Source organism: Gouania willdenowi, chromosome 24 (genome assembly GCF_900634775.1).
Source record: "Gouania willdenowi chromosome 24, fGouWil2.1, whole genome shotgun sequence".
Taxonomy (NCBI): Eukaryota; Metazoa; Chordata; class Actinopteri; order Blenniiformes; family Gobiesocidae; genus Gouania; species Gouania willdenowi.
The window spans coordinates 25,717,074-25,744,503 of NC_041066.1; the positions used below are offsets into that span (position 1 = coordinate 25,717,074).

At 34.6% G+C, this 27,430-nt stretch overlaps 1 protein-coding gene across 1 annotated transcript; it reads right to left on the reverse strand.

Annotated features, from left to right (window-relative positions):
- Positions 1-3,732: 3,732 nt before the first annotated feature.
- opn5 (opsin 5) lies at positions 3,733-26,158 on the reverse strand. Its single transcript, XM_028440358.1, has 7 exons — positions 26,044-26,158; positions 21,454-21,585; positions 15,309-15,428; positions 11,135-11,305; positions 10,601-10,935; positions 5,024-5,265; positions 3,733-3,796 (listed from the first exon to the last, which is right to left on the reverse strand). The coding sequence occupies exons 2-7, from the start codon at positions 21,569-21,571 to the stop codon at positions 3,733-3,735; spliced, it is 1,050 nt and encodes a 349-aa protein (XP_028296159.1). The 5' UTR covers positions 21,572-21,585; positions 26,044-26,158.
- Positions 26,159-27,430: the final 1,272 nt, after the last annotated feature.

The window sequence follows — 27,430 nt, forward strand, 5'->3', positions numbered from 1 at the left end:
AAATCAAACCCTACCTTAAATAAATCATATTTACGTGACACATTTTCATGCTTTTCACGCAACTAAATATTTGTTTCTTATTAAATGGAGGCGTTCATTGGTTCAACCATCCAAACCCAACACATTTCACAGCAGAGGACACGCTGCATGGAGATATTAAATATAGATATATGGTTTGTTTACATGCTCGAAGGCTGTAGCAGAGCTTCATAAATGATGAGAAGTTACCCAGGGTGATTGTTCTATAGCCTTGGAATGTTTACCACAGATGGGCTCAAATATATATATATATATATATATATATATACATACACCCATCATGGCTGCACAGGAGCAGGCCTTGAGCACCAGAGCAATAGAGGCCCAGATCTACCACACCAGACTAGACCCCAGGTATAGACTGTGCAAAGAGGCCAATGAGACAATCCAGCACATAACTGCAGGATGTAAGATGCTGGCAGGGAAAGCTTACATGGAGCTCCATAACCAAGTGGCTGGTATAGTGTACAGGAACATCTGTTCAAAGAGCAGAGGAAAGCCGTTGTGGTTGTCATAGCAACACCTAGTGACTGCAACATCAGGAAAAAGGAACACGAGGAACTAGAGAAATACCAGGGGCTCAGAGAAGAGTTGGAGAAGGTCTGGAGGGTGAAGACATCAGTGGTGCCCGTGGTCATTGGGGCAGTGACCCCCAAACTGGAGGAGGGGCTACAGCAGATCCCAGGAAATACATCAGACATCTCAGTCCAGAAAAGTACAGTGTTAGGAACAGTAAAGATACTGAAGAAAAAGAGACCACCCACAGTGTTTATATATATTATAATAGTGTGAATAATAACTAAAGACTTGGGCTCACTTTAGGGTTCAAATCTACTGTATTTATATAAGTCATGCCTCATTACAAAATATGAAATTATTAAAAAAAACCATTTCCTAGGAGCTTTAATATAACACTACTTACATTGTGTTGTAATCAATAGTTCCTGTGTGTGTTAGTGTGTGTGTATTTATAAGAACTTAATGCTTAACGAAAGGAGGCATGACTGTGTGCATCTGTTGTGTGTAGTTGTGTAATTGTGTAGTTGTGTAAACTCCAACCTTTAACACAACACTCATGAAAACACAAAGAAGTGAGACACGTTTAAATGTAAATATTGCTTATTTTCATTGCAGAAATGTGAACATAGAACATATAGAACAGCAAACAGTTAAAGGAGAATATGAAATTAAAAACACCACCTTTAGTGTATTTACATAATAGTGAATCTGAACAACTTCTAAACCTTTATAAAGTGGTTGTGATGGAAGCAGCAGGATTACAGCTTCAAAACACACAGTTTCTTCTATTGGTCTTTAATATGATTTATTATTCAAATAAAAAGATAAAAACAGACAATAAATGTGCTTAAATACTCCCTGAAACAATGGTCATGTGTTCTTGTGCCTAAAACATCTTCGTAAACACGTGTTCATGTTTCTTTGAACTTTTCTCAAAATATAAAAGAAGCAGGAAATGTGTCATCAGTGCATATGAAAGTGCTTTCAAAATAAAGTGCACTCCTCTTTGTGCGAGTTCTCAAACACTTTAACCTTAGAATAAATAACGCTGCCAAAGGGAAGGAATGATGTCAGTGCAGTTCCACTTTACATAACTGATGATTATAAATGTATATGTTCAGTAGATAAACATGTGATTCAGTACAAAAGACAACACGCAGCACAAACAGTAAAAAAACTACTTTTAGTTTGAAACTATCTCCAAACATGGCTCACTATAGACCTTATTTAATCAAGGCTAAAGGTTGTGGGTTTGAAAACCACTACGCACAAACACATGTTGCAGTTGATCTACGCACAACAAATATTGCATCTGTTAAATGTGTAAAATAACAAGTGACCTCTAATTAATATACAGGAACAAAACCAATACTCGGAGGAGACGCTAATTAATCAATGTGTGTATTATTTTAGGCACATTTGACAAACAGGTCCCTACTGTCACAGCTTTACTCACAGATGGCAGCAGTTATTGAGACCAGAAGTGGGCATTATAAAGGGTAGGCAAGGTAGGCAGTGCCTACCCATGGGTGAATTGATATTTTGATTATTTGTTTTAATTATAATATAATTATATTTCCAATATCCTACAGTACCTATACGTTTGAAAGTGTCAGCATTTTGTGCGTTTCATAGCCCAAATGACTAAACATCACTATTTCCTGGTACGGCAGAGATGCTGCACAGTCTCACTCTGCTGTAAGGAGGAGGAGGAGCCAGGATGAGGCCACACCCCTTCTAAAAGCACATTGCTGCTCTGTCTCTGTTCCCATAGTGTGTTTTTATGTGTTTGCACATGCTCAGTCAGGTCCCCATGATGAAAACCATTTACGTCCAAAGACAGCTCTCTACTCTTTCTTTGGACGTAACCGTGCTATGCTAAATGCTATACGTACGTTCACAGTGCATTAGTGAATAGATGCCACGTGAACACTGCTGCTACGTTCTCTAGCTAGTGGGCGGGATAACACTACAGTCAGGATGACAGCGCTAGAGATGACAGAGAAACTTTGTTTAGAGAAAAAACAACATCTTTTAAAAGATGGAGACCAACACCTGAGCTACCAGACCTTCAGCTAAGGTAAGGTCAGAACATTGTTGGTACTTTCTACAGTGAATGGAACAAAAGGAAGGATTGACTTTGTGGATGATCCTCACTGAGGATGTTCTGAGTTGTTGTTGTTGTTGTCATTTTCTCCATGTTTCTGTGTTTCCAACACAAACAACAGATGTGCTGTCGTGTCATGAGATATATGTTGTTGGAGAGTATGGAGGATATAGTAAATAATGTTTATGTTTCTTTAATGGGGTTTATGATGATGATTTTGTTAGATTAACACCTGTCAGCAGAAACATATGAAATTGTGATTGGTGGTCTGGATTTGCAACGTGCCTACCCAACCCTAGTGGTCACGTGGAGTTGTGGATTCATGGATTTATGGGTAATAATTGAAATGTTTCTATGAGCTATTGTTCACCTTGTGGATCTTTTCAAATATTTCCATATTTTCTTGAAATACTTTAGTTTTACAGAAATTTCCCATATATTTTCTCCTGCTTCACCATTTTCAATATTTATTTAAAATAACGGTGATTTACAGTAAATAACCTGCAACAGGTGAATAAACAACTAATCTATTACACCCAGTCTACACTCTTTATTTAGTAAATCCTTACCTACGTCTTGAAAACTTCACCCCCAGTACTTCCAAAATAATCTGTTAAATATATATTTTCCTTAAAAAAACCATGTCACATTTTATCTGAAAATAAAGGCTCAGCTTTGTTTGACTTTGGTGGAAACGTTGTGAGTTTGAATCCAACGCTGTGTTGTTACCTGTTCACAGCTTTGGCAGAAAGTGCATCTATAATTAACACTGATAAGAGTCCAAACACTCACACAGCACAACACACGTGTGTGTGTGTGTATATATATATACACACGTACAGTAGGTGGAGATTACTAATCCACAGATTAGGAAAACCTTGTGGGGAAAGGATTGAGAAGATATGAACAAACGCTGGTAAGACTCAGGAAATGTTGGCAGCAAAGGTGAGTGTTGGAGACAAGAGGCAGCGTGTGATTGGTTAAGTGCAGGGGCCACAACGAGTAGGAACAAGGCTATTGGTCCACAGTAACCCCCCCCCCCCCCACCCCCCACCTCAGGCTCACACCTATGTTTGAGGGTCTTTGGCAGGTGGAGCTGGGTCCTTTAATGATCCAGTTATAGTGTAGAACCTGCAGTGGAGAGAAGACCAATGAATGTATAATAATAATAATAATAATAATAATAATAATAATAATAATTAGGCAAATTCACAAAGAAAATATGTTTATCACAACCTGTATCTGGATTTGTTGACAAGTTTGTTGTTTTTATTAATGAAATTTAAAATAATAATGCAGGAAAAACAGAAGGCTGACCTTGACCTTAAATATGACCTTGAGTGAAGGTCAAGGTCACACATTGAAAGGAAATGTTGTTCAATGGTACCAGAGGCCAAGTTATAGCTATAGGGAAAAAGTTTTTTGTGACGTCATGAACTTTGACCCCTACTGATCTTTTTATTGGTGGGTCGTACAGTTTTAATAAAATAAATAAAATAAAATATTCCACTGGAGATGAACTTTACAGAAATGTAAGCATCAAACTTGTACGATCAATATTGGTAGAGATATGAAAGATCTGTGTTTTTGACTCTTGAGACGACCTTGACCTTGACATTTTGGCTCCAATAAAGGTCAACTGTACATTGTTGATATTGATTCTATGAGATGACAAATGTGTCATTAGTGCTGCATTAATAATAATAATAATTTCTAACAGTGTATGAATACAATCATAATGATAACAATAAACACCTAAATAAATAAATAAATACTGTGTGGTGAGATTAAAGCATGAAGCTCTTGTCCATAGTTTCTCTTAAATATCCAAATATCACACAAACAGAATATTTAATCATAAAACAGGTTTTAAGTCAGTAAAACAAAATAACCATAACCATGTTTATTTGTTATTTTGATTTGTTTTTAAAACAGAAAAACCAAAGATTATACACAGATTGTATTATTCTAATTCCTATATTCAAAAAAGCTGATGAATAATGAACTTTTCCTGTGTTTAGTTCATGTAGACAATAAGATTTAGGACTAAAGAACAACAGTCTAGATCTGTCACTAGATGCTTTATTAAAAAGATCACATGGTACAGCAACTAGAAAAAGGACATTATGAACCGACATGTAAGAAACTCAGTAATGTTCTATAATAACTGGATATTATATCAAAGTGAATATCTAAAGCTAGATGAGATGAATAAAGTATTTTATTCAATCATTGTGTTTATCTTTTACTTTGAAGAACCACAGGTCGACTCTCTTTTACAAATATTGCATCAATTATATTTTCCACCTTTATTTTAAATAAGGTACAATCATAATGTTTCATATCATTCCATTTTACCTTGACTTTCTAAAGTTCTTCCGTTTCTTCATGACGTTAGCGCAGCAGGAGGAACAGGAGTTCTTAAGGTCCACCAGCTGGTAGATGATGGGGTTGTACATGGCTGAAGACTTGGCCAGTAACGTAGGAACCACAGAGACACAAATAGGAACTGAGTCAGGATCACCAAACGCTGACACCACCGACACCACGGCATACGGAATCCATGCTATCAGGAACCCTGCACAGATCAGCATCGCAACCTGGTGGAGAACACACACACACATTATATACACACACACTATATACACACACACATTATATACACACACACTATATACACACACACATTATATACACACACACTATATACACACACACTATATACACACACACTATATACACACACACATTATATACACTCTTTATATACACACACACTATATACACACACACTATATACACACACACTATATACACACACTATATACACACACACTATATACACACACACTATATACACACACACATTATATACACACACACATTATATACACACACACTATATACACACACATTATATACACACACACTATATACACACACACATTATATACACACACACATTATATACACACACACTATATACACACACATTATATACACTCATTATATACACACACATTATATACACACACACACATTATATACACACACACTATATACACACACACATTATATACACACACATTATATACACACACACATTATATACACACACACTATATACACACACATTATATACACTCATTATATACACACACACTATATACACACACACTATATACACACACACTATATACACACACACTATATACACACACACATTATATACACACACACATTATATACACACACACTATATACACACACACATTATATACACACACACTATATACACACACATTATATACACACACACTATATACACACACACATTATATACACACACACATTATATACACACACATTATATACACACACACATTATATACACACACACTATATACACACACACATTATATACACACACACTATATACACACACATTATATACACACACACTATATACACACACACATTATATACACACACACATTATATACACACACACTATATACACACACACATTATATACACACACACTATATACACACACACTATATACACACACACTATATACACACACACATTATATACACACACACTATATACACACACACATTATATACACACACACATTATATACACACACATTATATACACTCATTATATACACACACACTATATACACACACACTATATACATACACACATTATATACACACACACTATATACACACACACTATATACACACACACTATATACACACACACTATATACACACACACATTATATACACACACACTATATACACACATTATATACACACACTATATACACACACACTATATACACACACTATATACACACACACATTATATACACACACACTATATACACTCACATTATATACACTCATTATATACACACACACGATATACACACACACTATATACACACACACTATATACACACACACTATATACACACACACTATATACACACACACTATATATACACACACACATTATATACACATACTATATACACACACACATTATATACACATACTATATACACACACACTATATACACACACACTATATACACACACACTATATACACACACACATTATATACACACACACTATATACACACACACATTATATACACACACACATTATACTATATACACAACACACTAGACTACACGACACACTATATTACACAACACATTGATATATCACACATTATATACACATACATATACACAACACACGATATACACACACACATTATATACACACACACTATATACACACACATTATATACACACGTTATATACACACACTATATACACACACTATATACACACACACTATATACACACATTATATACACACATTATATACACACACTATATACACACACTATATACACACATTATATACACACGTTATATACACACACACTATATACACACACTATATACACACACACTATATACACACATTATATACACACACACTATATACACACATTATATACACACACTATACACACACGTTATATACACACGTTATATACACACATTATATACACACACACTATATACACACATTATATACACACACTATATACACACATTATATACACACACACTATATACACATACTATATAAACACACACTATATACACACACATTATATACACTCACATTATATACACACATTATATACACACACTATATACACACATTATATACACACACACTATATACACATACTATATAAACACACACTATATACACACACACTATATACACATACTATATAAACACACACTATATACACACACTATATACACACACACTATATACACACACACTATATACACATACTATATAAACACACATCTATATACACGCATCTATATACACGCATCTATATACACACACATCTATATACACACACACTATATACACACATTATATACACACACACTATATACACACGTTATATACACACACAATATATACACACACACTATATACACACATTATACACACACTATATACACACACACTATATACACACACTATATACACACACTATATACACACACACTATATACACATACTATATAAACACACACTATATACACACACACTATATACACACATTATATACACACACACACTATATACACACGTTATATACACACACACTATATACACACATTATATACACACACTATATACACACACACATTATATACACACACACATTATATACACACACATCTATATACACACACATCTATATACACGCATCTATATACACACACATCTATATACACACACATCTATATACACACACATCTATATACACACACATCTATATACACACACATCTATATACACGCATCTATATACACACATCTATATACACACACATCTATATACACACACATCTATATACACACACATCTATATACACACACATCTATATACACACACATCTATATACACACACATCTATATACACACACACACACACACACTATATACACACACACATTATATACACACACACTATATACACACACATTATATACACACACACTATATACACACACATTATATACACACACACACATTATATACACACACATTATATACACACACACACCATATATACACACACATATACACACACACATTATATACACACACACTATATACACACACATTATATACACTCATTATATACACACACACTATATACACACACACTATATACACACACACATTATATACACACACACATTATATACACACACACTATATACACACACATTATATACACACACACTATATACACACACACTATATACACACATTATATACACACACACTATATACACACATCACATTATAGTACACAACACACATTATATACACACCACGTATATACACACATATATACACACACATCTATATACACACACCTATATACACACGCATCTATATACACACACATCTATATACACACGCATCTATATACACACACATCTATATACACACACCATTATGACACCACCTATACACACACATTATATCCACACACACTATAATACACAACACACTATATAACACACACTATATACACACACACTATATACACACACACTATATACACACACACATTATATACACACACACGATATACACACACACTATATACACACACACTATATACACACACACTATATACACACACACTATATACACACACTATATATACACACACACATTATATACACATACTATATACACACACACATTATATACACATACTATATACACACACACTATATACACACACACTATATACACACACACTATATACACACACATTATATACACACACACTATATACACACACACATTATATACACACACACTATATACACACACACTATATACACACACACTATATACACACACATTATATACACACATTATATACACATACTATATACACACACACTATATACACACACACATTATATACACACACACTATATACACACACACTATATACACACATTATATACACACGTTATATACACACACTATATACACACACACTATATACACACACACTATATACACACACTATATACACACACACTATATACACACATATATACACACACTATATACACACACTATATACACACATTATATACACACGTTATATACACACACACTATATACACACACTATATACACACACACTATATACACACATTATATACACACACACTATATACACACATTATATACACACACTATATACACACACGTTATATACACACGTTATATACACACATTATATACACACACACTATATACACACACACTATATACACACACATTATATACACTCACATTATATACACACATTATATACACACACTATATACACACATTATATACACACACACTATATACACATACTATATAAACACACACTATATACACACACACTATATACACATACTATATAAACACACACTATATACACACACACTATATACACACACACTATATACACACTATATACACACACACTATATACACATACTATATAAACACACACTATATACACACACACTATATACACACACACTATATACACACTATATACACACACACTATATACACACATTATATACACACACACTATATACACACATCTATATACACACACACTATATACACACACACTATATACACGCATCTATATACACACACATCTATATACACACACACTATATACACACACTATATACACACACACTATATACACACACACTATATACACATACTATATAAACACACACTATATACACACACACTATATACACACATTATATACACACACACTATATACACACGTTATATACACACACACTATATACACACATTATATACACACACTATATACACACACATTATATACACACACTATATACACACATTATATACACACACACTATATACACACACATTATATACACACACATTATATACACACATTATATACACACATTATATACACACACTATATACACACACTATACACACACTACATACACATTATATACACATTATATACACACACTATATACACACACACTATATACACACATTATATACACACATTATATACACATACTATATACACACGTTATATACACACACTATATACACACATACACACACGTTATATACACACACACACACACACACACACACACACACACACACACACACACACACACACACACACACACACACACACACACACACACACACACACACACACACACACACACACACACACACACACAGTGTGTCCAACCTTAGTGAGTTTCATCTCCAGGCTGTGGTTGTTTTTGATACGAGCATCAAAGTTAGAGATTTCTTTGGTGGAGGATTTGACTTTGAAGATGATCTTGACGTATGAAAAGACGATGATGGCGGTGGGAAGAATGAGGCAGAAGAACAGGATGACCATGACGAAGCTTTGGCCAGATACCGAGGCTTGTGCCAGCCACCAGTCCAGAGTGCAGGAGGTCCCGAACGGCTCTGGGGCGTAGTTCCCCCAGCCCACCAGGGGCATGGTGGCCCAGAACGCAGCGTAGAGCCACACCAGGCCCAGGCACAGGAAGACATGGTGACGTTTCAACCACGTCCCTGGAAACATTACAGTTAGTGAAAACTCCATTTACCCTTTGGAAATAACATAGAACTATGTATGTTAGATAGTATCAACCCACTGTTATTATTAGTGTAATTATATAGGATGTTTTTGGTTTGAAAGTGAGTAAACTGTGTGTGTGTTTTATGTGTGTGTGTGTCCTAGTTGGTTAGGGTTATAACGCGTGTGACGCACCATAGCGCAGGTGGCAGATCTTGAGGTAGCGGTCCAAGCTAACCACAGTCATCGTGGTGAGGCTCCCACAACCGAAGAAGAAACCAGCCCAACCGTAGAACTGACAACCCTCCCAACCAAACAACCAGCGATGGGAGAAACTGGACACCACGAAAAACGGCTTTCCTGTCACTGCAGAGACAAGGGGGGAGGGGCCATGAGCATGGGGAGGGGCCACGAGCAGGAAGAGGAGCCACAACCAAAGGGAGGAGCCATGAGCATGTAGTCAGAGTGGAAACAAGGGAAGAGATGAAAACAGAGTTTGATCACATGTATTGGAGGTTTCTGATCACTTCAATGACAGATTATTATTATTATTATTATTATTATTATTATTAACAACAGAATCGTTTTGCATATTTCTTGAGTCATCAAACACACATATTTCCTAAATTCATAATTTTATTATTTATGGATTTTTAAAAAAATCTTCAACAAAACGTATCTTTATGATTTAGGCTCAGATATGACTTTATATCTATACAATATTAATAATAACATCTGTACAATATATACTTTCAGACTTTCAATGCACAAAGTAAATGTTCTGTTTAGATCATTGAAAGTGAAGGATCAGCTCCACTAAACATGTTCAGTAAACTACTTAGCATATGTCTCAGCTCACTGTAATGTGATCAGCTTAGAGCTATGAACATAGACTGTTCACATCACTAATGATTAGTCACAGATATACATTGGTTCTAGACTCATGAACATATACTTTATTTATTATTTTCATTGGTTCATAACATAATTATTGTAAATCCTTTACATGAGGTCATTATATCTTAGCTCTGTGTTTAATAATCATTTATTGTTTATTAGTTTTTCACTAGTAACATTAAACATATAAAAACCATTGCATCAGAAAACATAATATTCATTATGAACAAATTTCTCTTGTTCTACATTTGATCTTTTTTCAGGGTGTTTATCTTTTAAAATACATTAATATATCTATAATATATTGTGTCCATCCCAGCCTGTGATTGGCTGATCTGGTTAGATCTGTGAAGATCAGCAGGTCTGGTCCTGGTCAGTAGATGATGGAGACACTGAGGGGGACAGTCACTGCTGTGGTATCTGTCACTGTGTCCTTGGGCAAGGCACTTCACCCACATTGTCTAGTATGAATGTAGTGTGTGGTTACATTTACATGGAAGCTTTAATTCCTCTTTAACTTCACCTTGTAAACACATCATTCCTAACGCTAATTTAATTCCGAATTAGGTGGCTGGTTTATTCCGTTTTTAATTCTGAATTAGATCATTCCTCTTTCTTGTAAACACTTCACTTGGTTAAAGCCACTTTAAGTTCATTTGTATAATCCAAGATGGCGGCAGCCTGGACTATTTAATACAAGCCTTAAAGGACATGAATATAATGAAGAGAGTGGATGGGTGGAGACATAAACATGTAGACTTTCACATAGACTTATTAAACACAGACTTATTAAACACACACAGACTTATTAAACACACACAGACTTATTAAACACACACAGACTTATTAAACACACACAGACTTATTAAACACACACAGACTTATTAAACACACACAGACTTATTAAACACACACACTGACTTATTAAACACACACTGACTTATTAAACACACACACTGACTTATTAAACACACACAGACTTATTAAACACACACACTGACTTATTAAACACACACAGACTTATTAAACACACACACTGACTTATTAAACACACACTGACTTATTAAACACACACACTGACTTATTAAACACACACTGACTTATTAAACACACACACTGACTTATTAAACACACACTGACTTATTAAACACACACAGACTTATTAAACACACACTGACTTATTAAACACACACTGACTTATTAAACACACACAGACTTATTAAACACACACACTGACTTATTAAACACACACAGACTTATTAAACACACACACACTTATTAAACACACACACACTTATTGAACACACTGACTTATTAAACACACACAGACTTATTAAACACACACACTGACTTATTAAACACACACACACTTATTAAACACACACACACTTATTGAACACACTGACTTATTAAACACACACAGACTTATTAAACACACACACAGACTTATTAAACACACACAGACTTATTAAACACACACACAGACTTATTAAACACACACAGACGTTCCCGTACTGTATGCACAGACTGTAATATCACCAATTTATCATTTTACCAGTTATTAGATCTACTGTCTTTACCAGGGAGATAATATTTATTACTGGTTATTGTTTTACAGAGTTTTACTGGGATTTATTTACAGGTGATTAGTTCATATCTCCTTCTGCTCCACGGTTCAAACTGAAACCATGTGTTATTGTTGAGAATAAATAATTCTGAATTATTACTTATTACTTTTATTAGTTGTGTAATGTTGCATTTGATGCCAATTGGTCAAAGATTAATTTTTTGTATATGAATCTTTTTCTAATATCAGATGAAATGAAATATTAAAGTTGCCTTTAAACATTATTATATTAAACTAATGACATGGATGGAGCAGTTTTAGTGAATAAACAATATTCTATAAAGCTTTGTTCAATAAAATAAAACATTTTTGTCACTTTCATAATGTAATCAAACACTTACTCAAATTGGACGACAGTAAAAATGACATTAAGATAAAACACAAAATACACACTCTTACAAATTAATATTATGTAAAAGATCAACACACACACACACACACACACACACACACACACACACACACACACACACACACACACACACACACACACACACACACACACGCACACACACACACACACACACACACACACACACTAAATCCTAAACTAATCCTAACAGGATTGACTCAGTTTAATCTGATCATGTGACTATATTCTACAGACTAATATTTCATATTTAAAAGCAGACACTGTTGATGGCTCTGAATGCACAACGTCAACGTTAATACACACTGACATGTGTTGATATGTGGATCAATGATTGTGATCATGTGATCAGAATAATTCACACTTTAAAGCTAGGGTAGGTAATTTACTCCAGATACACTTTTTAAGTTTTAGGTTGAAATTGTCTTTATGACAGAAATGAAGATCTTATGTTCTCTGAAACAGAAACAAATAAAATCAATCATCTGTAGCAGCTGTAAATCTGTAATAACTTCAACCAATGGAAGAAAAACAAAACATTTTAAAGGCGGAGCCGTCGGGGAGGCTACATTCAAAATCATGCTAGCTTTTGAAAATCACCTACCCTACCTTTAATATAGTGACACACCCAAAATTTCTAGCTGAAAATGGCCCAAAAGGTTAATATGTTTGTTGTCAACTTTATCAATATTGTTACTAATCATTTTATTATTATTGCATATGTTACACACATTGTCACGTTCTATATAGTTAATCTCAGACTCCGCCTATGAACGGCCTCAGGCTTAAAAATAAAAGTCATGAGACTCAACAGCCTCAGGCCGTAAAACATGATATGATGTTTTATTTTGAAGGAACCGAAAATACATGTAACAAAAAGCCATTCTTTCTTTTTTATTTTTAATTTAAGATATATCAACATATTGTTTGATTATTAAATACATAGTTAAATTAAACCCTCTTCCTCTTGAATAGGTGCACGTCAACACCTACTGTACATATTTCATTACTTTCAAAGTACAATGTCAATTAAAAGATCCTAAACGTTGATATATCTGAACATTTAAAAATACATAGAAAAAAAACAGCTTTCAACTCACCCTGGAATCTGAAGCAGCACATACTGATGATTATTTCTTCAAAATAAAACGACATGTTTTACTTCCTGAGGTTGTTTTATTTGATGCTGTTTAGTCTGATGACTTTTACTTTGAAGCCTAAAGGTTTTCCAGAAACTTTAAACCTACTGAGACCTGGGGATGAACTAATCTACACGGTGTTTGTCTACAACACAGACACACATGTCTAGAGTACTACATGTAACTAAAGTGTTTGATCAGCCACTGATTTAATATAAACATTATTCAACTTCAACAGTGCAATACAAATGCTACCAAAACACTATTCATTAATATATGCAGATATAACATTAATTCATAGCTTTACACACACACAGAGGAAACAAACGCTCATACCTGAAATGCCAAAATCAAAGATGGCTAAATTAACAGTCATCAGCTCAGGAGGCTTTAGTTTGGTTTTGCGTTTGAAGGTCATATAAATGACGTATCCGTTTCCTGTCGCTGACATTATACCTGGAAGACAAAGACAAAGAGAAGAAATTAACTAATTAATGAAGCTTTTCACATCAGTCGAGGCTTGAGCTCATAATTTCTGGCACGAATGACGATGTGTCGCTAAGCTAACGAGCTAACGTAGCTTCACTGAGGGATCTATTCTCCAGTCTGTGTTAAACGGAGTTAAACACGTATTTTGGACTCTGGACACGCCCACCGTGCGTAAATAGACCCAACGTGTGAGAGTCTATGAATGGAGGCGGGGCTTGTGATGTCATTATTATTTTTGTCTGAATGTCATGGAACATGGAGCTTTACAAACACTTGTAAATGTCATTGAAATGTGTAAAAAACATAAATCACACTTTTAATCTGAAGTTGATGAACAATATAACAGGTTGATTTGATCAGATTATTGATCAGATTACTGCAGTGTGTCTAAGCCCAGTCTGTACTCAACAAACATCAAACACTTCAAAGCTATGTTTTTTTTTTGTCAACACATTTACTTTTGTTTGTGTAAAAAGTCTGTTTTTATTAAAGTGTACCTGTAGTGGAAATATAAATAACAGAAAATGTGTTTAATGTATTACTAATAAACTAAATTAGTGCAACTTTAAAAAAAAACACATTAAAAGGACTTTTTAGAATGAATTCATATCATGGGACATAAACTATACATAATAAACTATACATAACTGACCATAGAGGGTTTGATCTCATCCACACCTGATCTGCATTAGCATATATATATATATATATATATATATATATATATATATATATATATATATATATATTCATCATTCAGTTCATCATTTAGCCTCAAGGAAATAAGAGGTAACGTTGTGGTGGGGGTGTGGTTAGTGCCATGACACACCCTTAGTATCCCCTGGAAGCAGAAACGTAGTAGTGATCTGAACACGTATGTTTACAAGCTCGTTAGCTTAGCCCATTAGCTTAGCCCATTAGCTTAGCCCATTAGCTTAACCCATTAGCTTAGCCCATTAGCTTAGCCCATTAGCTTAGCCCATTAGCTTAGCCCATTAGCTTAGCCCATTAGCTGTGGTGTGAATGTAAATGTTTTCAGTGTATATCACGTACCGATATTATGGAACCAACATCTGAATAACTCTGACTTAGTGTCGTTATTTGGTTCAGAGACGCTAAACAAATGTTGCTGTATGGAACGCTGTTGCCTAGCAACAGCGAAAGGAAATCCTTCTAAAAAGTCCTTTTAATGCTGTTTTTTTAAAAAAATAAATTGCTGCAGATATTTAGTTTATTAAACACATTTTTGTTAAATACATTTACACTTTAAATGTTTCCAATAATTAGTCAAACTGAACCTATAATAATACTAAGATAGACATACATTTTATTTCCTGTGCATATTAAACACTTTCTGCTACTAAAAGGTGTTTAACTGTACAAGTCATATTTACAGCAGAACATTGTTTATTATATAATCATTGATAGCAGTGGAGAACACGTGGAACCACAGGTTCTCCTTTGGTTTAAGATGAACTGAATCAAAGCTTCAACCATGGCCACCATCACTCATATATATCTATAGAAGGAATGCTTAATTCACTGAAACCAGGTCAGTTCTTTGATCTGTTCACACCTCATTATCAGCTTTACATTTAAACACCTCCCACTGATATAAAGGATAACAGCACCGCTAGCACCGCTAACACCGTTAGCACCGTTAGCACCGTTAGCGCGGCAACAAGTGAAACTCCAAGAAATAAAGTACGGTCCAGGATGGGCAAACGTTATCAACAGGTATGTAAAAATAAATCTGTCTCTCACACACAAATAATACTTATAAGTAAGTAACTGTACGTTTATTCTATTTTGTTTAGAGCTGTGATGCTAGGCTAGGTGGTACATGTTCTTATATAACCAAATTAATGTTGGCTTTAACTACGTCAAAAAAGCAGGTAAACTAGCTGTTTATCACAATAATCTTTAAAACAAATTTATGTTAGAAAAAAAAATATTTATGGAACTACATAAACACATATTGTATATACACATACATATGACGGTGTACTGTATAAATATTGTCAATCAATGCAGTTATGTCACTAGGAATCAATGGATTTGAATGACTACCATTAACTTAATAAATCACGTAACGATCAAACATGTTGGACTTCCATTGTCATAACTCTCTCTCTCTTTATACGACTATTTATTCAAAGTTCTCCCACTTAAAAAGATGACAGAGGTCTGTAATTTTCATCATAGATAAACCTCAACTATGAGAGACAACATGAGAAAAAATCCAGAAAAGCTATGATTTTTAATGAATTTATTGGTAAATCCCTCTGTAAAATAAATATTTGGTCATACGGGGCGACCGTGGCTCAGGTGGTAGTGGGTCGTTATTACCATATATGTAAATACAAACTGCACTACTTTTTCTGCTGCTGATCATGTTGGGAGTCACTGCTTGGAGCCACGCCCATTGTTTACACACATCAGCTGTTAGCACTCCATGCTAATGCTACACCAGCCTATGCAGTGAGACCTGGTGTAGTGTAAGGAGGAAACGATGGAGATGTTTATGGATTCATGGCTCACAGCGCTAACAACGGATTCTGTTGTGGAATTAGACGGTTTATGCGGTGATGGAGAGAGTCTGGCTGTGTTTGTGTGTGAAAAGGAGGAGGAGCTACTGCTCCGACAGCAACGCACACGCACACTTTTCTGCCTCAAAATCACTGCACGTTGTTTGATTGCGTCACACGCTACTATTTAGCCTTGATTTTAACTCACTAAACCAAAGGCTGAATGTGGCTTTTTTTTTGCAATATTCAGTGCATCTCTATAATAATAATAATAATAATAATAATAATAATAATAATAATAATAATAATAATAATCCATCATAGCTCACAACAATAAGGGCACTTTCTGCTGCTTTCACAATAAAATATACGTGATATACTAATTCTTTAAAATATTAATGCATGTATGACAAGTTGATCTTTAAGATTTTAATGATATATTTAAATGTCAATGTAATCAATATTAAATGAACAATAACTACAAATCTGTTGGGGTTACATTCACTGATGAACAAAGGAAAAAATGTTTAACTCTTACAGTTGAAAAGGAGAATGTGACATTTACACATAAATCAATTGTTCCTGTGTTTTAATCACTATGTGTTGATAGAAATCAAAGTTTTTATAAAATCCTGTGATTTTCTCCTGAAATCTTTCACAAAATTTTTGCTAAAATAAGCAAAAATGAAGAAATGTAAATAAAGATGCTTGCAGAGACTGATATCTGTCACTTATTGCCAGTGCTGTATACTGTATATTTACTAAATACCATTTATAACTAGGGAACAATATTGTTCCCACTTGAGATCAAACTGATTTGTATTTTGAACTAAAATTAATTTATTTTCTCTGATCTGAACTACAATTATTTTCATAGCTTGAAATCCAAACTCTATCCATCCCTAAATAATCCCATAATAACATTGATTGAACTTTTTTAGCTTTGGTGGAAATTCTTGCAGTAAAACCTGAAAGATTTACTTTAATGATTAGCATTAGCATTAGCATTAGCATTACTAAATGGGTCACTGACTCTCCTCTAAGGGATTAAAGTGTCTGTATATTATGTTTAGTGATAGAAATAAAGAAAGAAGCCTTTGGGCTATAAAAGATAAACCTTACAGATGTGATCATGAGTGTGAAAACAAAGGCTCTTTGAATAACACACACACACACACACTAAATACATATATATATATACACTGAGCTGAGGGTCAAAGGTCATCATGCTGCTGCTCTTTGGAAACTTTTTTACGTAGTTTTATTTTGTGAACCTTTGAGTTGTTTTATTAATCCATTATCCATTCCAAAGGATTATGAATTATGGAATATTGATGAACTACTGTCATTTATTTACTTGTACACTAGAGGATTATAACTCTTTAATAATACACATGTAATCTGGGGTGATGTTACCCAATAATATTAACTTTTCACACCAGTCACAGGTTCGTATTTTAGTTTCAAAATAATTTTCCATCTGGGACCAGAAAAATCTTGAATAGACATCGTCAAGCGTTCCATCAATTCCCATATGACCCACGTCGTCATGGAGACGGGGTCAGGACCACCATAATGTAAGAATAATAATAATCTAATCCCATGGTTAATGATAATCACTGCTGATGTTTACAGGGTTACAAACATTAATAATGCATTAGATTTCATACAACACTTTATCATAGACACTCAATTAAGGCTTTATTCTTTCACGCCACACTTAGTGGTGGTAAGCTACTCTCATAGCCACAGCTGCCCTGGGGCAGACTGATTGTTTATTTATTTCTTTATTTAAGTAGAGACAGTACATATTAATGAACATTCAAAAAAATGTAAATATGCCAGATTGTAGCAAACGGCTAATTTCCATCTGTTGTCCTTAGACAGGCTGATGTAATAAAATGTTACACTAAACAATAAAACATGGTGAGACATAAAACAATATATAAAAGGATTACATACAGGACACATAACATAGGGATCATAAAATACAGTAACTTTTCCTGTAAATGGAACACTGGGATCAGAACAACTACTCTCAAGAGAATAAACAGGAAGCTGTAGAACCAAGAAAGAAAAACAGTTCATGTCCACATAGTCAGAGCTGGTCAATCACAGGAGTGTAACAATACATTTACATTATCATAATAACTTATTTAAAGTGCCACTGTGCATTGCAAATAGCCCTGAATTGCCTCTTAATAATTAAATAATGATAATATATATATATATATATATATATATATATATATATTTATAATAATATAAGTATATATATATATATATATATATTTAAAGTGCTGTAGTGCATTGCACACAGTGCTAAGGTGCATTATAAAAATATTAGTTTAAATCACAAGTCTGGGTTGATCTGAGCCACTCCTTTAAATGACTTTTAAAAGTGTTAAAGCTGTGGTTGGTAAACTGTTCCACTGAACGCTGCCTTTGTAGAACAGGACGTTTTGACCAAAGGTAGTTTTTCTCACAGGCACTTGACAGTCACCCCTGCTTATGATGGAAGCAAGGCAGTCATAGTGAACCATAGGCTCCTCCCACCACCACCACCACAAGGACACAATGACAGCTACCACAGCAGTGACTGTCCCCCACTGTGACCCCTGGAACTCTCAGTGGTCTCCATCATCTACTGACCAGACCTGCTCATCTTCACAGATCTAACCAGATCAGCCAATCACAGGCTGGGATGGACAGTATTGGAACTTTCCAACAGTACGTGCACGTTGGAAGGCCGTACACGTACTGTAGCTGTGGTCTCTTGGACCCAGGGGTCAGCGAGGGAATGACCTGTAGCGGTTTTCAATCACATCCCACCAGGAGGACCAGAACACATGCTGAGTCATTGTCACCATGGTTACAATCACACACAGCAGCACATTCAGGACATCTGATGGGTGTGAATTCTTACTACCAACATTAGTTGTCTATGTATATATTGTATACAGTGTTTGTCCTTCTCCTGTTTTCTTACGTTTTTACATGTTTTCACACTTAAATGTTTCAGATCATCAAAAAAATGTAAACATTAGTTTAACACAAGTTTTTCCAGACGGATAGATTTATGTCACTTTTTTCATTTGTTCCTGGAGATCTTTGGATCTCAGCATGATGTCTAGAGCTTTTGAAGGTCTTTTGGTCGACTTCACTTTGTCAGGTTCAGGTTCTATTGAAGTGAGTTCTAGATTGAGAACATCTGTGCAGTAACCAGGCCTGGGTGTGGCTACAGGTGTGATCAACCACAGTTATGTTTTAACAGGAGCTGAGGGACAAACACTTTATCACACCACTGTATACTGTATATATAACAGCTGTATATAACCAGAGTAAAGCTACACGTCAATAACACACTAATTGATTAACAAACAGAAACTTCACAGAGACAGAAACATTAAAACTAAACCCAGATCAATGACATCATCAATAGTTTAATATAAACGCTGACTGACCGATGATGCAGATGTAAAAGCCAGCGATGATGTCGGCCTCTTTGGACAGTTTGGAAGCGAAGGGGTCCCCATGGAGCAGGTAGTGGGGTACGTACGAGATGTTCTCCATCACATCCATCAGTGGAGGATGCCCTGGAAACGTATGGAACATTAATGTTAAACTAAGGTTCTTCATCACACAGGAACACAGAAACAATATAAAAATAAAATAAAGATATTTTTCAAAATACCGATTTCAGTAAAATCCAGCAGCACAAACTAAAGCTTCTATAATACTACACATTAATATCACAGAAGAGAGAACTTCACCAAAAGCTTTTCATCAACGACCCTTTATTTGTGATGAGAATGTAAGTCAACGAAGAACTGACGACAAAATTAAAAGGAAAGATTTTACTGAGTAAAAACATGAATTAAAGACTAAAATGTAACTTAAACTAAATCCAGTCTTTGATTAGTGACTACAACTAAAGCAACATTTAAAAAGCGACAGTTTATGATAAATATAAACTTTAGGTTATGTAAATAACCCTGGTTCTATTTATAATATTTTGTGAGATGTCTCACTATGAGATATGGAAACTCCCGTAGTGCAGACATGCTTATTGAGGCGTACCAGCCTCACATCAGGACAGTAAAACCACCCGTGCCACGCAAGGGGCGGAAACGTCCAGCATGTAAAAGCGGACAAGTATGAGGCGAGGTCCAACTCTGAACAGACACCCCCCTGAACAAAGCCCAGGATGTGACAAGACCCCGAGTAGAGTGTGTGTGACCCATAGACGACTGCAGACCCTGACACGAGAAAGCCAAAGCAAGAAACAGTCTTCCACTTGTGGGGATTGGACCAGGAGACGAACAGCTGATCGCTCCTCCTGAGGCTCCTCGTCATATCAATATAAGTGTGAATCGCACAAACTAGACACAACAAATGAGGCCCCTGCTCACCCTGTGAGGCAGAAAAGCCCACGAAAGGCTATCACCGTCAAATACACTTTGTTTTTGTCAGTCAGGTCCTGCAGAAATGACAAAATCAACCTCACCGGGCACTGAAAAGGGATGTGGTTCCTCTGGAGGCACCACCCCTCAAACAGCCTCCACCCAGAATCATAAAGAGATCAAGTGGAGGGGGCTCGAGCACTCTGAATGGTGGAAATCACACTCTGTGATAATCCCACGGCTGACAGATTGAGCCACTCAGGGGCCAAGTCCACAGCGCCAGACGGTCTGAATGCAGGTGGAAAACTGTGCCCCTCCCCTGTGACAGCAGGTCCCTGCGCAGTGGGAGCTGCTAGGGAGAAGCACACAGCAGCTGGTAAATCTTTGCCAGCCAATGCATGGCCGACCACAGTGGAGCCACCAGGGTTGGTGTGTGTCCGCATTCCCTCACCCTGTGCTGGGTGAGGGAATCAGAGCCAATGGGGGGAACGCAAAAAAGAAGCATGCGCAGCCAACCGTGCGCTAGTGCGTCTACGCCAAGTGGAGCCTTCGTGCTGTGCAGGGAGAAGAAATTGCACGATGCGCGTTTTCCTCCGCTGCGAAAAGGTCCACCTTGGCCCTTCCATAACGGGCCAACAGATGCCGCACCACCTCTGGGTCCTGCATCCTTTCCCTGTAAACCGGTGCGCTCCTGGACAACAGTTTGGTGCCCACGTTCATGATCCCTGGGACGTGTGTCGCTCTCAGCAAGAGGAGACGCCCAACACTCCACAGGATCAGTCTGCGTGCCAGTGACAGCAACCGACACGAGTGCAACCCGCCCTGACAGTTGATGTACGCCACCGCCGTGGTATTGTCCGTCCTCACCAGGACATGATGTCCCCTGAGAGACAGAAAGAAGTGGATCAGCGAGAGGAACACCACTGACAGTTCCAAGTAATTTATGTGAGCGCTCTGGAGGCCACATCCCAGCGACCCCTCACAGACCCGCCCTTGGCTCACACCCCAGCCTGTCAGGCTGGCGTCCATGGAGACCACCTTCCTGGACGTAACAATGCCCATAGGTAGCCCGTCCATCAGGAAGCCCAGGGCACGCCAGTGGGGCAGAGCCGCGCTGCACTCTGGAGTAACCAAAACCCAAGACACAACCTGAAATGAATAGACGTGCCAGTCCGAAACAACTCGAGACATGCCCCGAATGTCTTCACTCGCTCCGGTGAAAGACACGCAGTGAACGGCACTGAGCGCAGGGACAGACCCAGGAAAATTATTTCCTGTGTCTGAAACCGACATTCCCAACCAGGAGGGGGCCGGAGCCTCCCTGCAAGTGGAAATAACGGGACCTGCCACAACTCTGCCTATTGTGGCAGACATGGTTTTCACATGATGTGCCCCTGGCCTTCGGTCTAGGGGTGTGAGCTAATCTAACAATTGCATCTCTGCCTACAGGTAGGTTATGTTACATGTTCCCTGTGGTTCCACAGTAGTTTAAACATGCAAATTGTTTCTTTAGAACTCATTTAAACGCTCAATTGCACATCTTGTTTTGCAATGATCAGCGTTGCAACGTGATTGGTGCAAGAAAAGGAGTCATCAGCCATGGAAGGACCTACAAAAGTGAAGCTTTTATTTGTAGAGCTCCCCCTGCTGACTGGCTGCAGTATAGGTCATAAGCCCCGCCTCCTCAATGATAACAGATGGATGTGGGTCAAACTGTAAAGTTAAAATACTGGTCACATAATATTTTTCCAAACCTAAACTCTGCTGTGATCATTAGTTATTATCACCCTACGTTGTGTTCAAGTGATAATTTTTCTGTCAACTTTGTTTTTAAATAAGTTATTTGAGGTTGAAAAATGGGATTTGACGTCATATATTACGATGATAGACAGCCAATGACTGGACAGTACGCTAAATGGGTGGCACGTTGAACATTATTTATTTTGTAACTATTGGACATTTAGACTTTTTATTTAAGACATTTTAAAAATATCTACAGTGTATTTGTTTAAAGTAGAACTTTTTCACATTAATAAATCCTTCTCATTGTCCCTGTGATTAATTTCATAATATTACAATAAATTATGTTAATCACAATAAACCATAAAACATAATAATGTATTACATTAATTACAAGTCTTCATTATATTAATATTAACCTCTTCATACAGCATCATGGGTTATCATCTCTTTCGGCTATGTATCATTTAAATACCTCCCTTTATATTATATATATATTTATATATATATATATATATATATATATATATATACAAAGACCTTAAATGTTTTACAATATTAAAATACACCTTAAACAAAACTAAAGGCTCTATCTTTTTATTTGTCCATGTTTTGAGTTTGTTCAGTCTGGGAATAACTTTATATATTCATGAATATATTTATTAATAGATTAATTAAGGCTATTATTAATTCTACTGATAGGCTCCTCCTCTTATTGTGAAGCAGAATTCACCAAATATTAAATATGAATCCACTATGAAACATGAGAAACATGTTTTTACCTGTTTTATAAATGAATTGACTTCTTTACAGTGATAGATTATAAATATATAAATCAGGGTTTCACTGTAAATACTTTGTTTAAACGATATCAACAATCGAATCATTTAGTGATAAGATTTAATATTATATCATTTTAAACCAGGTCTAAACCTTCTCTGTCATTCAAGGTGTATTTTTAAATACTTTTGACTAAATTCGGTCCTAATTTTACTAAATAAATATTGGTTGATTTCATAAACAATGATTTACTGATAATGATCTAAAAACAGTCTTTAATACCTTGGATTAATAAATGTATTGAATAATGACCTGAATATAAGCGTGGTGATGTTGCAGTTTGTTATTATAGTATATAATTATTCTAAGCTTTATTTTTTATACTTTTTATATGTAATTCTAACATTTAGATGGATTTGTGAGTGTTTGTATAATAGATGTTTGCTGTAGTTCCTCTGTTGACCACACTAAGGGGGGGCAGTGTCTGGTCAAAAATGAATTAAAAAGGGATTTTAACTTTTTATTCTTCATTTTAATGCATTTATTGATCATGTCTTTTACAGTTATACTACTGTATATCTGCTGAATATTTATGTTGTTAGTAAAGATATTCTGCAGTATTACAAAGACTGGGAGGTGATTATTAATGTAATTTATGAACAGTACCAATAGTAAATATATCAATGTAATTAAAGTATTGTTCTGCCTGTTATTACAGTGAAATATAAACCTTCATTAATCAGTATTAAATACATGCTGAAATTTCCACAAATGAATATAGTTTTTTTAATATGTTTTTATGTGATTATTATCTAACAGTTCTAATAGCTGCTCATTAAATAAGAGCTTTTATTATATTTATATAAAGCTTATAATTAATGACTTTCACATGTGACGTAATCAGAGTAAAAACCTTAATAAACACTTATTTACACTCGATTATTTCCAACATGACATTTAGTCCAGTTATTTTATGCAGAATTAATAGATAATGAAATAATAAACGGTGTTTTAAGCTGTTTTATTTCATAATGGATTAAATGCAATAAAAATGTCAAACTAGAAAGTTGTCTTTATAAGAGTGAATGTTTTTTATGAGTAAACCTGTAAATAAAGATAATAATTACTCACCTCCTGATCCTCAGTCATTACAAACAACTTTTAAATCCATAAATTCCAGAAGGTTCCTTTGAAGATGTTTGAGCCGCAGAAACGTTTGAAACGTGTTTCTGCTCAGATTCAGAATCAGAATTAACTCCTCCCTCTCCCATTGATGTCCGTTCACTGACAGCACCACTACTGCTTCCTGTCTGCGCCTTCAAAGTAAGAGCTGCACACAAAAACTATTTTTAAAAAATGAATACAAACCAATGTGATCTAATATTGTGTTTAATAGTTTATTAGATGTGAGTGATTAAACAAACAAAATTTGTAAATATCAGCATTTTATACAGAATTGTTGTGATTGGAATAACCAGATTACAAGTATTTATGTTACGATAACTGTGTTGCTTTTATGAGTATATTTCTAATCAGTAATTGTACTTGTACTTGATTGATTATACTTTATTAATCCCCGAAGGGAAATTCAGTTGTACTTGTACTCCCTCCATCCTCAGGGACAATAAATATAAATATAAATATAAATATAAATATAAATATAAATATAAATATAAATATAAATATAAATGTAAATGTAAATGTAAATGTAAATATAAATATAAATATAAATATAAATATAAATATAAATATAAATATAAATGTAAAGTCAGCTTGTATTAATGAATTGAAACTAAACCAATAACAAACAAATTTTTTTCTATGATTTTTGATTAAATGTAAATAAAATCTCCCGTGTCTCTAAAGCCTATATTAATGTTATTTTATTAGTTATATATTAATGTTATTTATTAGTGTTATATATAAATGTATATATTAATGTTATATATGAATGTTATATATTAATGTTACTTATTAATGTTATATAGTCATGTTATTTATTAATGTTATATATTAGTGTCATTTATTAATGTTATATATTAATGTTATAAATTAATGTTATATATTAATGTTATATAATAATGTTATTTATTAATGTTATATATTAGTGTCATTTATTAATGTTATATATTAATGTTATAAATTAATGTTATATATTAATGTTATATAATAATGTTATATAGTAATGTTATATATTAATGTTAGATATTAATGTTATATGTTAACGTTATATATTAATGTTATATATTAATGTTATTTATTAATGTTATATGTTAATGTTATATATTAATGTTATATATTAATGTTATTTATTAATGTTATTTATTAATGTTATATATTAATGTTATATATTAATGTTATTTATTAATGTTATATATTAATGTTATATAGTAATGATATATATTAATGTTATATATTAATGTTATTTATTAATGTTATATATTAATGTTATATATTAATGTTTTATATTAATGTTTTATATTAATGTTATATAGTAATGTTATATTAATGTTATTTA